This window comes from Xenopus laevis, chromosome 8S (genome assembly GCF_017654675.1).
Source record: "Xenopus laevis strain J_2021 chromosome 8S, Xenopus_laevis_v10.1, whole genome shotgun sequence".
Taxonomy (NCBI): domain Eukaryota; kingdom Metazoa; phylum Chordata; class Amphibia; order Anura; family Pipidae; genus Xenopus; species Xenopus laevis.
In genome coordinates, this window is record NC_054386.1 from 26,491,310 (window position 1) to 26,508,024 (window position 16,715).

The window sequence follows — 16,715 nt, forward strand, 5'->3', positions numbered from 1 at the left end:
TGGTTACTATTTATGTGCCGGTTACTATTAAGGTTGCCACCTTTTCTAGAAAAAAATACTGGCCTTCCTATATATTTATCTTTTTTCCAATTTATAACATTGGGACCAGTCATCATTTTTACCGGCCAGGCCGGTAAAATACCGGCCAGATGGCAATCCTAGTTACTATTTATGTGCTGGTTACTATTTATGTGCCGGTTACTATGTGCCGGTTACTATTTATGTGCTGGTTACTATTTATGTGCCGGTTACTATACATGTGCCGGTTGCTATTCATATGTCTCCTGGGAGAAACAAGTCGTGGTGGGCCAGTGCTGAGTATTTGCAGAGACAGGCAAGGCAAGCCCTGGTAAGACTTGGATTGTCAGTGCTATACTGGCCATCCAATGGTGACAAGATGTATTAAAAATACACACTAACTGCAGCTTTTCCTTACACGGCCCCACACAGAGAGAAGTAGGCTGGTGCCATTTTTGTGCTCACTGTCCCGCTCCTAGAATAGAGTCCATGCTCCTCATTAGTTCTGCTTGCTCTGATTGACCAGGCTATGTCCTAGGGTCCTATTAGAACTAGGATTATAGGCAACATTCTAACAGCAGCCAGGCCTGCTATGGTCACTGGTCTATTTTGTGGCCTCTCGTTGTCCGATAGAGGGACTCCTGCTCCCCCCAGTGCTCCAACTAACTGATAATGTTTAATTTCACAGATAACCGGAAACCATATCTGTCCCCAACCAAGACTTCCCCCTGTATGAACAGTGGGCGGAGCTCAGTGCCCAAACAGGAAATGGAGCCGAGGGGGGTTGAGCTGGAAATCGGTAGGTATTGCTCCCGGCTTATTCTCACTCCACCACAAGGGTTTCACTTTTAGCTTTCCCTTCAGTTTTCCTGTACCATCCATTGCTGAATATTGCTGTCATTATGATCTACAATCATAAAGGACCCCCTGCCCCTAGGGTTGCCACCTTTTCTGAAAAAAAATACCGGCCTTCCTATATATTTATCTATTTTCCCTATTAATGACATTGCGATCAGCCATAATTTTTACCGGCCAGGCCGGTAAAATACAGGCCTGGTGGCAACCCTACCTGCTCCAGACAAGATGTGGCATCCTGATTGGATAAGGGGGTAGAGAATGTTGTTCTCTTGCCTCTCACTTGCCTTGAATATGGGGGTCACGTGTCGTGAATTGTCTGGCCTTGTTATGAACATTTGGCAGGGGAATAAAGTAACCAGGCAAAGTATAGATGGGCTCTTGAATACCCCTGGATGCGCTTCTTGCAGCTGCTGCTCTAGTTATATATGTTGCTGCTTAAATACGGAGGCCAGACACTAACCTCTCCATTTCTGCTGAATCTTCTGAGGTAAGGGATGGAAGAAGAAAATAAAACGGAAAGAGGAAACCAACAATAAGCCTGCGAGGGAAGAGAAGGGAGGCAAAACAGAAGGTAGGCAGAAGGCATCCGCTCTAATGGTGGCACATACATTTCCTCCCATCATTTTACCCCATGCCAGTGTCCCAGGCTCATTCGCAAACCTGCAGCTTGGTTGGGCTGGAAACCCTACCAGCCTGTTTCTATTGAAACTGCTGCACCCTCCCAGCACCGCCTCGATTGCTCCCCTCCATCTCTCCCCTCCCAAAAATGTGTTTATTTAAACCTACTGGTGGATCCTGAATATCACCTTTAGGCAGTTGGCTTGTGTGTCAGGGTTGACAGTTGTGCATTAAAGGCACAGTACCAAGTGTTCAACTATTACAGGATTAATAATGATATTGACGTTCCTTTTCTACACACTGGGTGTTTAGCCACCTACACCTTCTAACATGGGCACTATATTCAGCTGCAATCCAGCCCCCAATCCTCTCTATGAACCCCCTTATTTGCTGTACAGGAACGCTCCTTAAAGGGGTAGCTCATCTTTTCAAAACCAGTAATTTTTTTTAAGGGTGTTTCAGTCTGGAGTACCACTGAGGAGACAGTAGTGTGCCAGGGTGCCCAGGGCCAGCCAATATTATTATTATAGGAAAGTGTATGCAAACTCAATGTGTCTCTCCGTCCTATCCCCTTTGTATACAGTATTTGCATATACTATTATTTTATATTCTAATCTCTGCAGTAACGTAACTAGGTGGCACAGGTGCAGGCCGTGCAGCCGGGCCCCCCATCCCCCTCCAGAAGCAATATTCTTGCCGGCTGCACAGGCGCGCAAAAAGCCAGCAGGTCCTGGTGCACCCCTGCTTGCCAGTAGTTCTGACACTGATTCTCTCAATTATTTACTTGTATTTGTCCACTCCTGCCCCCCCGCCCCCACTGTTATAATGGCACTGGATACCTTGGCAATGAGAGAGGAAACTGGGTCTCCAACGGTCCAAACTTCATCCCATGATACTGCTCATTCTACACTAGGTGAGTAGTGCTATGGGTGAAGTTTGGACCTTGTGGAGCCCTGACATTATTGAGGGCTACAGGTAGATCAGATGTGATGATATTTATTTTCTACACCCCTCTCACTGACACCTGTATGTGAGAATTTGCTAATGATACCTGTATAACGGGCCTATAGCCTGTGCACCCCTCTATCTATTTCCACTTCTAGCCACCTTCCCCCAGAATATTGGAGCAGTCGGACAGTGCTGGAGCTGATAGGCTAGTACCAGTATAAAGGTAATAATCTCAACCTCTTCCTAATCAGCACTATCAAAGCTCCAGCATAGGGAAATGAGTTCTGACTACATATACATTTGTAGTGACTGTATCAGGGGAAACAAATGTTTTTGTACATTTTAAAGCTGCATTTGTTTTGTATGTAAAAAATTTCGTTTTGAGAAGAAAATGACCAATTGCTCTTGTCACAGAGCCCTACACATGTGGTGCTTGTGGGATCCAGTTCCAGTTCTACAACAACCTGATGGAGCACATGCAGTCCCATGCTGGTGAGTTGTGCCTCGTTCTTCCCCTGGCTCGATCTCTTTGCTGCTAGAGATATAAAGTGCATGACCGGTTCCTTTCTCTAATAACGTCTGCTGCCCATGTGTATCTCCATGTATCTATGTGTGTCAGACTCATTTACTCACTGACTAAGCTCCTCCCTTTCTTCTTCCCTTATCCAGCCGATAACGAAAATAATATTCCAACCAACCAGTCCCGCGCGGCACCTCCAGCGGAAGAGCAGTGGAAAACACAACCTCAAAGAAATAACACCAATAACAGTATGACTCTTTTCTTTATTTGTTCTCACGAAGGAATTCAGCGGGGTATTAAGAAGTGTGTGCATTTACCTGAAAATACATGGTTTATCTGACAGTTGTGTTTTCTCCATAGCTGCAGGGACAGCCCCTACAAACAACTCCCTGCCTGAGAAGGAACGCCAACATATTGCTGAACGGCTGCTGAGGGTCATGTGTGCCGACCTGGGAGCACTGAGTGTGGTCAATAGCAAAGACTTCCTGAAACTGGCACAGACCCTCGTAGACACTGGAGCTCGTTATGGATCATTTTCCGTAAATGAAATTCTGGGCAACATGAACACCCTTGCTCTCAAGCATTTACCTCGAATGTACAACCAGGTCAAAGTGAAGGTGACTTGTGCTCTGGGGAGCAATGCCTGCTTGGGGATTGGGGTTACATGCCACTCTCAGAGTGTCGGTTCCGACTCCTGCTACATTCTCACAGCTTATCAGGTGGAGTGCAAGCAAATAAAACGATATGTGTTGGGTATAAAAGACGTTGACAACAGGGACAGCGGGGAGTTTATTCACCAGTGGGTGCAGAATGTCCTTTCTGAGTTTGTCATGTCAGAGATTCGGACGGTGTATGTGACGGACTGCAAAGTCAACTCCTCGGCTTTCTCCAAGGCTGGCACCTGCCTCCGCTGTTCTGCCTGCTCCTTGAACGCTGTAGTGCAAAGTGTGTTAAACAAGCGCACGCTACAGGCACGCAGTATGCACGAGGTGATTGAACTTCTGAATGTCACCGAGGAACTGGCCGGCTCCTCCGGCATTGCAAAAGAAACATTTGGCTCCTTGGAGGAGAGCTGCCCGCCGCCTTGCTGGAACTCTGTCACCGATTCCCTCCTGCTTGTTCATGAACGCTATGAGCAAATCTGTGAATTCTACAGCCGGGCTAAAAAAATGAACATCATCCAGAACCTCAACAAGCATTTACTGAGCAACTTGGCAGCCATCTTGGCGCCCGTCAAGCAAGCTGTGATCGATCTTAGCAATGAACGCAAGCCCACCTTGCAGCTTGTATTGCCCACCTATGTGAAGCTGGAGAAACTCTTCACCTCCAAAGCAAATGATGCGGGCATCATCAGTAAGCTGTGCCACCTCTTTCTGGAGGCTTTGAAGGAGAACTTTAAGGTGGAATCGGCACATAAAGTCGCTATGATCTTGGACCCTCAGCAAAAGCTGAGACCTGTCCCGCCTTACCAGCATGAAGAAATCATCGGCAAAGTCTGTGAATTGATCAATGAAGTCCGTGATGTCGTTGAGGAACAGGAGTTTGAGACTCCGCCTAAAAAACCCAGACAAACCTCAGAAACATCCAAAGGTCTAGAAGAGGATTGCTTGGGCAAAGGTGAAGTGTATGACTATTTGCAGGAGCCTCTGTTTCAAGTGACCCCGGACCTCTTCCACTATTGGTCCTCTGTAACCCAAAAGCATTCCAAACTTGCCAAACTTGCCTTCTGGCTACTGGCTGTCCCGGCCGTCGGAGCCAGGAGCGAGTGTGTAAATATGTGTGAACAAACCTTGTTAATCAAAAGGAGAAGACTTCTAAGCACAGAGGAGACCAATAAAGTCATGTTCCTCAAGTCCAATATGCTTTAAAAGAAAGACATTTTGGGTATAACACTTACAAAAAAAACACTGTTCCAAATAAATGACAAATGCAGTACAAACTGAAAACACTGTGGACCTCAGAATGAAAACTTTAGGGAATTTTAAAGTGCATTTTTTTTCTTATTTTTACTGAAAGGAAGTTAACAGAAAATAGATGAGAAGAATGGGTTTGTGGGTGATCCAAGCACAGAGCGAGACAAGAGTCCCGGATGGAGCCATAGAGTTCCGGGTAACAGGCAGGTGACTTCCACGGTCGCAGCAAGACTTCCTCCTCCTCCTCCTCTTCCTCACTGCTCCATCAAATCAATTGTGCACTTTCAGGGCATTGGGGGAGCCTTATTAAGGTGTCTGCAAAGGAGCCTTTTATATACCTGGGGGACGGTCTTTCCTTAGAATCCATTCCCTGTTTCGCTTTATTTGACTTTTTTTTTCTTTTTTTAAGGCAGAAAAGAGAGTATTTACTAAAGGGAAGAATATATTGAACTTTTTGTAAGTTTCTTTCAACTACTGTATGCTGGCTCATTGTCCTCTAAATGGAATGTAAGCAGGGATTGAATGGGGAGACAAATTCCTTCCCTGCGATGCTGAGAGGTATCCCTGATACAACTGACTGCTTTTGGCATTCTGTACAGCTCATTGCAAGGTTCATGTTGAAATTTATACAGGACATTTTCTGAGAATGTTTGGGGTTTTTTTCTCCAGTGGAGGGGTGTGTATATTAGGGATGCACCAAATCCAGGATTCGGTTTGGGATTCGGCCTTATTCAGCAGGAATCCTTCTGCCCAGCCGAAACCTAATTTGCATATGTAAATTTGGGGTGGGGAGGGAGATCATGTTACATTTTGTCACAAAACAAGGAAGTAAAAAATGTTTTTCCTTCCCACCCCAAATTTGTATATGCAAATTAGGATTCGGCTTGGTATTTAGCTGAATCTTTTTTGAAGGATTCGGGGGTGCGTCAGAATCTAAAATAGTGTATTCTGTGCATCCCTAAAATATATATATATATACACACATAAACATATTAGTTGGTTTATCCATAGGTATCCCAACTCTCTGTCAGCTTTCTGACATGTGCCATGTTCTAGCAGGAGAGAGTGCTGGATGTTTGGATGCACAGGGTTTGTTTATTAGAGTTGCTTGCAGTGGGGTAACGAGGGGTTCAGCCAGCCTGTCCTCGTGTTTGAATTTGAAAAAGAAACATCACAGGTAATATTGCCCATAGCAACTAATTGGTAGTAAGAGTTGAGCAGTTAGAAAACGAAAGCAATGGGCAACATCACTAATAAGAATAAACATGCCCCTTCATGTTCTGTGGTAATGGGGGGGCACCCGTTAGTATACCTCTTGTGCTACGTTTTTGCTACGATCCTGGCAACATAGGAGATTGATGTGAAACTACTTTAACATTTGCCCACAATGGATCCAACAGAATATTTTCTTCCCCTTTGCTCAGTTTAATATTGGACTGGGCATTTCCTTACGGAGGAGCCATGGATTTCATTTTTTTGGTCATGAGCAATTTGTGGTCTTTGCTGAAGGGCTGAGCATCCAAATACAACAAAAAGTGACCACAATACTATGAGCAGCAGTTAGAGGTCACACCACGTGATGCCCACACCACTGCCAGCCAACATCTCGCCCTAAGTCCCGCATCTGCATTTCTTTTTCTTTTGGAACTCCTCCAAATATTTTTCTATTAATAATGTCCCAGACCTGTTCCAATGTCCTAACAATCGTGGCATAATTTTTGGTAGTGAGGGGGGCATAAATGGCATGGCAAGGATGGCAGCCGAATAAAAGCAGGTTGACAAGATGGTGCTAGAGGAATGGTGGCCCTGACATTTAGTCCTAGAGATATTGGCCCAGTGCGGCATCTGTTGGTTTTACAGCCAAAGGTGGGAGGGATGATAAGGGGCATATTTCCTAAACTGTGTGGTTTCCATGGTGTTGGTGTCAAACCATCACTGTGTTGGAAAATAGACTTAATTTTGCAACTTTTACTTTTGTTCTAGAAATATGATGCTGCCCCCCATCGAGCTTTCACCTACACAATAATTATGAGGCAAATAGGCCGTTGATGTGTAGAAATGCCACAGATGAGAACAGGGCAATCTATAGTAGTGTGTTCCATGGCCTGAGCTGATGGTTCAGAAAGGCAGTTTTTTGTGCCGCTTCTTATCTGATGGTTGCTAAGTGCACTTGACTCTAGGCGTTGGCTTTACAAGCAGTAGCACTTCCAGAATCCTCCCTGTATGGGCTGAGCAGTCAATGGTTGGCGCTCAATGTGATCCATGGTACAATCATCCCGTCACACCCGCAGGCACATGGCAAACTGGCAAAGGCCACTGTTAAATTTAAAAATAAATTTGCATCCAAATGTCAGTGAAATCAAAGTGCTGAGCTTTAATATATAAACTAGACTTCCAAAGAAAACCCATTTTGGCTTTCCGTAGAAATTACCAAATCCCACAAATATGCGTCTGTAAACTCCCCCCAGAATTCAGATCTTGCTTAGCGACAGTGACGACTACTCCATTCACGCCAAAATGTGGGTGAGTGAAACCCGACGTGTTTGTATTGAACATGGGCTGAAGAAAGCCAGGAAGCCTCCCATGTACCCCCAGTTTGTGGCTCTTTTCCGTGGGGCTTTCTGGAAACTGGACTCAAGTGCATGGACAGGCTGAGAAAAAGCAGGTTTATTCGGGATTCCTTTGCTGTAGAAATTGCCACTAACCTCATGTACAGATGGGACTTCCCTCCCCTGAGGATCTTCTGGGCTCCCTGATCACATGTAGTTCAATGCAATATACTATGGGATCACTCCGGGGGGCACTATGAGATCCCGGCCCGTGCTCTCCATCCACACACTATCTTTTTTCTAGGCCAGATTTTTTCTAAAGGTTTTTATTACTTTTTTTCCCAGTTTTGTGTTTTAAGATATTACCAGTAGTGAGTTAATTTATACTGTTTTTTTTTTTTTAACACAATATTTTTATACAAGATTGCTGGAGTGTTGTCTTCTTTTGGCTGGACGCAGGCTCAGAGTCAACAAACACAGTCCCACGTCCCTGCCATCTTTCTGCTCCGGTGCGGTTGGCACAACTGCAGGAAGGAAAATTCTGGATGGTGCTGGTACGGAACATTTCACAGGTGTTTTTTTATTTAAAGAAAATGTAACAATTGAATGGGTCTCCCTTTCTCAGCATCCTCGGTTATAATATGGAGTCAAACCCGTTGGGTGATTAGTACTTGGCAATGAGCCATCGAAATAAAAGTTCTGAGCGTTTTGTTCCGCAGCAAAGCACTGAAGCCCTTTAGGAAACAGAATTCACAATCAAATATTTTTTGAATTAAAAGAATTTTTTCAGGAAATGTTAAATTTGGGGAAATTAAATCAATTTAACTGCCATTGAAGTATCAGTGGGGGCAAGAATTTTTTTTTTTTCCCTTGAAGGGCCAAAGAATTTTAGCAAATGTCAAATGCGAATTTGGAGCTTGTTTGGGGAGGGCGTGGCTAAAATAACTTCTATGACCTATAGGTTGTTGCCAGTATTGGTCTCATACTTTGGTTTTTTTTTTATCTGTTCAGTGTGTCCTGTTTGAGAATTTTATATGTATCCAGGCAAACGGTGGCTGTTATACTTGTGTGTTGCTGTTACAATGAGACTGTTCCAGTGCCGCCGATTCTGCGTGACAGTTTGAGATGTAGAGCGAATGGGAAATAGAGAAGAGTTATTATTATTCAGACTTAACACAACAATATTATTTTCTGATATTTGATGCCAAGACAGAAGACATGTTTGTAACTGTTAGACCCACCAGTTGCTTGATGATTTTCTTTGTTGGTGTTGTATTTATGGTTTTTCAATAAAAGTTTAGAAAGAGGTTTGAATTGATTTTTCAGTTGGAAGAGGCTAAAACCTTGGCTGGGGCTGCAGCTGATACACCTGTCATGGAGCAAATGCCTCTTTTCCTGCTCTAGGATGTGTTACATATTCACCCCAAAAGATCAGCTGTTCTTTATTCATACGGCACCAACGTACACAGCCCCTGTTGAAGGAAACCTAAATTAGAGCATTTGCTCCAGGAGCCCTCAGTTCCATATGAGGTAGTACCATGGTTAGTATTTATTGAAGCACAAAGGGACCTTGCTCAGTGAACTGGACAACCCAGGCTTATATTTGTGCACATGGGTAGGATGTGCATTGGTGCTTTTGTTTATGCTTCTTATGTGTATGGAGCTAGAATATGGGCACAAACAGCAGGGTAAGGACTGAGGCCCATGATGTTTTTCAGCACAACCAGCTCAAAAGGGCCTCATGTCCCTCTTCAACAGTTAACATGTGCTTTTCATTCCAAAAATTAGCATTAGGGCTGTAGTGCTTTTCATTCCAAAAATTAGCATTAGGGCTGTAGTGGAGGATCAGAGTGTTTTCTTCAGCAGTAGGTGTTCTGCCACGCTCTTGTAGCAGTTACAATGGCATCAGCCTAAAACTGTGTAAGTCCAAGCATTAATGGAGTTTACTAGTGATATCGGGCACCTGGTCCCCATTACCCAACTGAGAGACAGGGCAAGTTTTGTCATGATTGGTTGGGAGGCTGCAGACAAATAACCACTCACCTTCTGAAATCTACAAATTTGTGTTTATGGAGATCATGGGAACATGAATTGGAATAGCATGAGAGGAGTAAGACAAGGCACTATATACAGAACTTATAAAAATCACTTGCAGGCTGGAAGGCACCACTTGCTTGACAGCAAGAGGGGGGAACAGAAGTCATGTGACCACTCCCTTATCTTTACATATAAAAATAAATATTTCTTTATCATTTTAAACAGTTATTAAATATTACTAAACATCATTCAAATTGAAACAATTGACCCCCCCCTACTTTAAGGGAAGTTATTAAAAAAAAAAATAGTTTGAGCAAATGCAAAATCATCAGTAAATTCAGTCTTATCCAAGAGGCCCATGGGAAGCAGTCATGACAGTTAGCAGGCTGCAAGGCTAAGACCACGGGGAGAATATAGAGCAAGAGGAGAATTTCCAGGAGAAAGAAAGCTCAATGTCCAACGCTGATGGTGTGGGCACTGCAAACCTGTATGGTGGGATTACTGAGGGCAATTAAGTTAGATACCTACTGGAAGATGAAACTGCCAGCATGTCCCTAGTCCTTTATCTTGGCACAGCAGGCAGACCTGGCACTTCAGATGCTCCATAGATTGGCTATAGAGGGGGCAACCAGTAGGCGTTTGGCAAGACTGGCACAAGGTGGGAAACAGTGGTCTCTTGCCATCGTCTCCCCTGGCTATAGTTGTTTCACCAGTCAAGTCCTTCCTGCTGAAAGGTAATTTGTGGGCTGTTGTTGCTGTAGAACTGCGAGAACCAGCGCCGGTGTTTCTGAATAGCAGCGTCCTCTTTAACCAGCATGGGCTTGGATATGTACTTCTTGTTGTTCCAAATCATTACATCCCGCTCAAACTGCACAACAAAAAGTAGGTGTGACCATAGACCCTCAATGTCAAACATAGCCAAGATGGCAGAACAGTGTCTGACTGTCCCATTGGGATACAAGGAGGGCCCAGGTGTCAGTGGGCCCTCATGCTGCTAAACATTTGGCCTATTTTATGGCCATTCCCTATTTCTATGATAACAAAGAGGCTAAATAGATAGATTAAAGTAGAGACTAGGAGAATGAGGAGAAGAATAATAGTAACGAGAGTGGGCCACTGGGGTAAGATTTTAGAGTGGGCCACTGGAGTCCTAGTCAGACACTGGACAGGAGCCTAAAAGTAAAACCTACAGGTGAATCTAGTGCTCATCTGGCTTTAAACAAACCGTGTGATGCAGTGGAAGCACGAATGAACCTTAGATGTGTTGGCTCACCTGAATGCATTCTGCCTTCAAAATAAACTTGGGGATGAGGGCTGGTATGTTCTTCTGGTAGTAGATGCTGTGAGAGACCTTTTGGAGCAAAGGCTCCACAGGAGTTACACAGTGCACGATAACTCCCTCACCCAGGAAGGCATGCTTGAAGTGGAGAAAGACAATACCTGGTCCCACCTGTCAAGAAAACGTGGTAGAAATCAACAGAGCGCCATTGGTCAGAGTGTAGGGAAGCTCCCATCTATACCATACAGTATCCTGTGATGAGACTGCTTAAAGGAACAGTAACAGCAAAAAAACAATATAATGTAGTGTTGTGCTGCATTGGTACAACTTGTGTGTTTGCTGTGCTTGAATGGCCATCTCCACAGCTACAGAGCAGATTGCTTCAGAAACTACTATAGTTTATATAAACAAACACCTCAGTTGTACCAGTGCAGAACAACACTACATTATATTGTCATTCATAGGTGTCACTGTTCCTTTAACCGTCTCTAAAAACCACAAGCTAAACAGACAAGCCTGAGTGCAGATCACAAAGCAACTTCAAGTAGAAAGAACTATTGATTTTCCTAGAAATATGTTGCTGTGGAAAGATGATCGCTCAAATTCCTAAATCTCTGAAACTGATACATGTTTGGGATCGACTTACATCCGATTCTGAAATCAGAAAGCATCGCACAAAGTGAATGTGCCAAGCAAAGAGTGACCTCATACTGAGTTAATGGCAATGCTGTGCTCTATACACCAGCCTCTGTTATTGTACAGAACATGAGCTCCATATCCATGAGGATAGGGCATATGTAACAAGGTGCAATAAGAGACTCACCTGTCTCGCTACAACATTCACATCGAGAAGTGGGAAGTGTTTCCCAAACAGAAGGATGGAATGTGCAAGGAGCATCTGGGAACAATGTTTGTTGGGAGCAGGCTCCGGTATCCATTGAACCTATGGGACAGATAAGTTAAGTCGCTTGTTTAAAAGAGGCATGAGAAAAGGATTGTGGCCAAACGTACCTTCCAAGAATGCTTAACAAAGTCCCATATCCTAGATTTAGTGTAGCGCAGATCTACACCACTCAGAATGCCGGGTGTGTGCAGGAAATCCAGATGGGCAATGTCAGCCGCATTCTCCGGGATTTCCTGCAGGAATTGTACAGGTTACATGTCAGACAGCCAATGAGATCCTTCTCATAGTTATAAATGGCCTTCACAGAAGCAGAGGGGAATGTAAAAGGCTCAAGGCCCAATAACTTACTCTTTTGATGAACATGCCATTCCCATACCTGCTGCTGCAAAGGTTGCGTGACAGGCTGGATACCGCTCATAATAGACAATAGCAACATATGGGAAAGGGGAAATTATTCACTCTGGCATTCCACCGAAGCTTAAAGTGACAGTGGCTCCCCTTTCCTACAAATGCCAGTGTGGGGCCCAGGCTGGGAAATGGCAGGTATTTAGCAGTACATATTCTAGTTTGACATATTTACAATTCCTGCTGCATCTCCGAAATGCGGTGGAACAAGGTGGGGCAATGAAAGAATGTAACTTTTTGCACTCACACTCAGAATAGGGCAGGTTTGGTGACAGGGGAACTTGTTTTCCCTTCCAGAAATATTTGAGCAGAAATTGGATTAACTGAGCGATGTGCAACATCAAATGGGGACCCAGGAAAGTGCAGGATTTCATTATATTGCTAGAGTAGAGCCCCTACCTCAATATGGGCATTGACGTAGTGCTCGGTGCGCCCATGGTACACCCACTCCTTCTTGGTAATCTCTTCCTGCTCCGGGACGCTCCATGTAGGCTCAATGCCATCACAGTGATACCACACAAACACCATTCCATTCAGCTCACACGATGGCCTGGTTTTAATCTTGGCAAAATCCGGCACTGCAACACAGACACCCTGTAAACTAATTGCCTACAACTCCCAGCACCAATTTCCCCACACCAATCACCCAGAACCGGTGGATTTTACCCCTGCGGGTTTGAGTTGAAGGCAGTGGCAGGACCCATTGAGACACTAGAAGGTCTCTTTGCCCATTTGGCACCGCTACATTATCAGGCCAAAAAATGGTAGCACTTTGTGAGTCATGCTAGGTGTTTGCAGTGTCAGACCGGGATACCAGGAAAACTCCCGGAGGGCCCAGGTGTCAGTGGGCCCTCATTCTGCTAAACATTTGGCCTATTTCATGGCCATTACCTATTTCTATGAGAACAAAGAGGCTAAATAGAAGGATTAATAGATTATAGTATGTAAAGAAAAGAGACTAGGAGAATAGAGGTTGAGTGAGGAGAATAATAGTACCGAGAGCGGGCCCCTGGTCCAAGGTTTTTGGGTGGGCCTCTGGTGTCCCAGTCAGACACTGGGTGCTAGTTTGTTTCTTGCCAGGGTTGGCACCAGAATGTTTTTCCTGCCCCGAGTTGCCCCTGGTGAATGTACAAGTCCAGATTGCACAGGGAAACAATGGGAGAATTTACCTTTTTCTGCATAAGGAATTCTTGTGCATTTGCCATCTTCTCCGCGGAACTGCCAGCCATGGAAAGGGCACTCGATGCAGTCTCCCACCACTTTGCCCCCCACTGCAAGATTGGCACCAAGGTGAGGGCAGTAAGCATCTACTACGTATACTTTGCCTTCCAAAGTCCGATACACTGCCAGCTGCTCCCCTGCAAGGCAAACAGTAAGTTCAAATCAATTGTGGGCACAGTAGCAGGGGCCCCATGTAATGAAGCAGGTTTGTGTCCAGGCACTCCCTGGCCTTTGACCAATGACCCACTCTTGTGCTTTCCCCTCTCTAGGAACAATGCAAATGGCCGGTAGGATAATGAGCCAGAACAAGGAGCCATTGTTCTCCATGCACCAGTTTAAGCCAAGGGAGCCGACAATGTGCGCTGACAAACTGGTTCTGCGGGTATCAGACCAAGGCAACTAAAGTTTACTGGGCGACAACGCAGTTAAAGTAAATGAGTAGAAAAGATGGAATTCAGAATCATTGGCTGTTTGGTTCTGCACCATTTGCAGCTCAGAAAGGTGAGTGGGAATGCAGAACTCCCCTACCAACACTGCCCTGCCAGCTCCACTCCTTCCTGACAAATTCCCACCCCACCCTTGGCTCACACTCCTAACCTGCTTGGAGAAGACTAGCAGACATTTGGGGTGCAAGGTAGCTGTGCAAGCCACATGAGAGGCAATGAGATGAGGCACACGTGAGTTTGCAGATTTGGGAAAGGGCAGAACAGGTTTAGGCAGGTACGGATCAGTTCCAGATCAGGTACCAGTGCAGTAGATTGATTGGCCTGGGTCCCACTTACACATCAGATTCCTGCCAGGGAAACAGGCTTGTTTCTGGGAATGTGCGATTAGACCCTTCTATAATGAGCAACTGACATTTGGGCCTGGTTCCTCAGAGTAAGTTTGTGGGTGCAAGGATGGGTGGCCCAGAATCGTCTATCCATAAATGAAGATTTGCCACACAAACGAACAAGTCCCAAGCAGATCTCTGTGGTTAAACTCCTTTATGTGTCTCGTCACCTGCTGGGAGTTGTGTGACTGAACCTTTTGCCCCGGGGCAGAATCAGATAAAGATAATAAAATTGCTCTCCTGTCAAGGTTGGAGCAGTTTATCAGCCAACAGTGAGATTAGAATTTACCCGATTCCCTGCCAATATCAACGGGCACCCTGCCAAATGGCACATTCCTCTTCTCTGGTTTCAGCAAGGTCAGTATGGGGCAGTCATGGGGGGGCCAGAAGAACTGGGGGTACAGCTCAGTGTGGGGGGTCAGAAGAACAGGGGGTACAGCTCAGTGTGGGGGGTCTGAACAGGTGGGACAGCTCAGTGTGGGGGTCAGAAGAACAGGGGGTACAACTCAGTGTGTCGGGTCAGAAGAACAGGGGGTAAAGCTCAGTGTGGGGGGTCAGAAGAACAGGGGGTACAGCTCAGTGGTGGGGGACAGAAGAACAGGGGGTACAGCTCAGTGCGGGGGGGTCAGAAGAACAGGGGGTACCGCTCAGTGTGGCGGGGGGTTAGAAGAATAGGGGGCACCACTCTGTGGTGGGTCAGAAGAACAGGGGGTAAAGCTCAGTGTGGGGGGGCGACTGAAGAACAGGGGGTACATGTCAGTGTGGGGGGATCAGAACAGGAGATACAACTCAGCTCACTGTGGGGGTGATCAGAAGAACAGGGGGTTCAGAAGAACAGGGGGTAAAGCTCAGTGCGGGGGGGTCAGAAGAACAGGCGGTAAAGCTCAGTGTGAGGGGTCAGAAGAACAGGGGGTACCGCTCAGTGTGGGGGGGGGTCAGAAGAACAGGGGGCACCGCTCAGTGTGGGGGGGGGTCAGAAGAACAGGGGGTAAAGCTCAGTGTGGGGGGGGAAGAAGAACAGGGGGTACAGGTCAGTGTGGGGGGATCAGAAGAGGAGATACAACTCAGCTCACTGTGGGGGGGGATCAGAAGAACAGGGGTACAGCTCAGTGTGGGGGGTCAGATGAACAGGGGGTACAGCTCAGTGTGGGGGTCAGATGAACAGGGGGTACAGCTCAGTGTGGGGGGATCAGAACAGGAGATACAACTCAGCTCACTGTGGGAGGGGGATCAGAAGAACAGGGGGTTCAGCTCAGTGTGGGGGTTATTAGCCAATAGTAGAATCGAGTGAGTGACAGTGAGAGGTTGCACAAGGGGTGGGTGTCCGTGCTGAGAGTCGGGGTGCACCCCAGTTACCCAACACTCATTCGTACCGCCATGCCCTCCCCATGCAACGAGTCATTACAGTTGTACAACATTCGAGGGCTCAGACTTTCCCCACAGCATAAGGCGAGTCACACTGGTTACCAACAAGACCACCCCCGCCATTACAATTACATTGAGACCCCCTATTAGTTACTTTCTATGGTACATTACAGCAGCCCCAGTCCGGGCCAGTTTATCTGCACCCAGAAGCCCCGGATAGAAGTCCCAAACTCACTGCTACTCCCGGGACCCCCGCAGTATCAGCAGCCCCATTGAGAGGAGACTCACCGAGCAGGGTACAGTCCTGTACAGTCCCGGGGGGCAGCAGGTGGGAGTCGAGGGCCCGGTACCAGCCATTGGGGTAGATGGGCGGCAGCTCCCCCTTCATTCGTCTCCTCCGCACCAGGTTGGCGGTCTGTGCGCGGCTCCGGCCCCTCTCCGGGATGTATCCCACCTCCTCCGGGCTCCTGAGCAGCTCCATGGGCCGGGACAGCCACCTCCAGCCCCACAGAACCAGCAGCGGAACGAGCACAACGAGCCAGGGGGTGCGGGACAGTGTGGTCGAGGGGTCCCGGGTTGACAAGGTGAGGGAGGGCAAGAGGCCGGCGCCCAGCAGAACGCTCCCCACCCAGCACAGCAACAGTGCCCCGACCGGACACAACACCGACAGCGTCAGCAGCGAGTGCCCCACAGACTCCATCCTCCCGCAATCGGCTGTCTGTGCAACTATCTCACATAACCCTCACACGCACTGACACTTCTCCCATACGCCCCGCCCCTTATATAGACTCCTCCTGGCAACCCCTCACCTGCAGCGTCTGTATCCAGGGGCGGGGGCACACCTGCTTCCCTCACGTACTGCGTGCCCTAGCGTTCCCCTAGCAACCGCTGCGCTGCCTCGACTTTGATTGTAGAATATGTGACCCTGCTCAGCCGGTCCGGCCGCCACAGCTCTGCCTCTGTGTGTGCGAGAGAGACGTGAGTGGCCCCGGCTCCACTCTAACCTACTTCCCTGCACTCCTGCCCCTGTGTAACCTGAGAGCAACTGCACTCGCTTCCTTCTAACCTACTGCTCCGCCCCCGCCGCTACTGTGTCTCCGTGTCCGTCTCTATGTGTGACCCCTGCACTTTAACTGCCCCCTTAAATATCCAGCCCCAGTGTTAACTCCTGCTCCCCTGGGCCGGAACTAGGGGTCGGCAGAAGAGGCTCAGGGCACAAACCTTGGGGGCGCCAGGCACGTACTTCAT

General features: G+C 47.0%; 2 protein-coding genes across 4 annotated transcripts in view; one reads left to right on the plus strand and one right to left on the minus strand.

The window, feature by feature from the left end:
* Positions 1 to 5,522, plus strand: part of znf618.S (zinc finger protein 618 S homeolog) — a 46,537-nt gene extending 41,015 nt beyond the window's left edge. For all 3 annotated transcript variants that reach the window (XM_018232479.2, XM_018232477.2, XM_018232478.2), the window contains 5 exons: positions 707 to 817; positions 1,364 to 1,447; positions 2,857 to 2,934; positions 3,112 to 3,210; positions 3,323 to 5,522. In XM_018232479.2, coding sequence (XP_018087968.1) covers positions 707 to 817; positions 1,364 to 1,447; positions 2,857 to 2,934; positions 3,112 to 3,210; positions 3,323 to 4,830 — 1,880 coding nt within the window. In that variant the 3' untranslated portion in view covers positions 4,831 to 5,522. The remainder of the gene's footprint in view (positions 1 to 706; positions 818 to 1,363; positions 1,448 to 2,856; positions 2,935 to 3,111; positions 3,211 to 3,322) is intronic.
* Positions 5,523 to 9,471: 3,949 nt separating this feature from the next.
* Positions 9,472 to 16,208, minus strand: XB5992703.S (uncharacterized XB5992703 S homeolog). Its single transcript, NM_001096967.1, is given in 7 exon segments — positions 9,472 to 10,329; positions 10,735 to 10,911; positions 11,564 to 11,683; positions 11,752 to 11,877; positions 12,449 to 12,627; positions 13,219 to 13,407; positions 15,756 to 16,208. Coding segments are annotated over 7 exon segments (1,365 nt in total). The 5' UTR covers positions 16,168 to 16,208; the 3' UTR covers positions 9,472 to 10,167.
* Between the last annotated feature and the right edge of the window lie 507 nt (positions 16,209 to 16,715).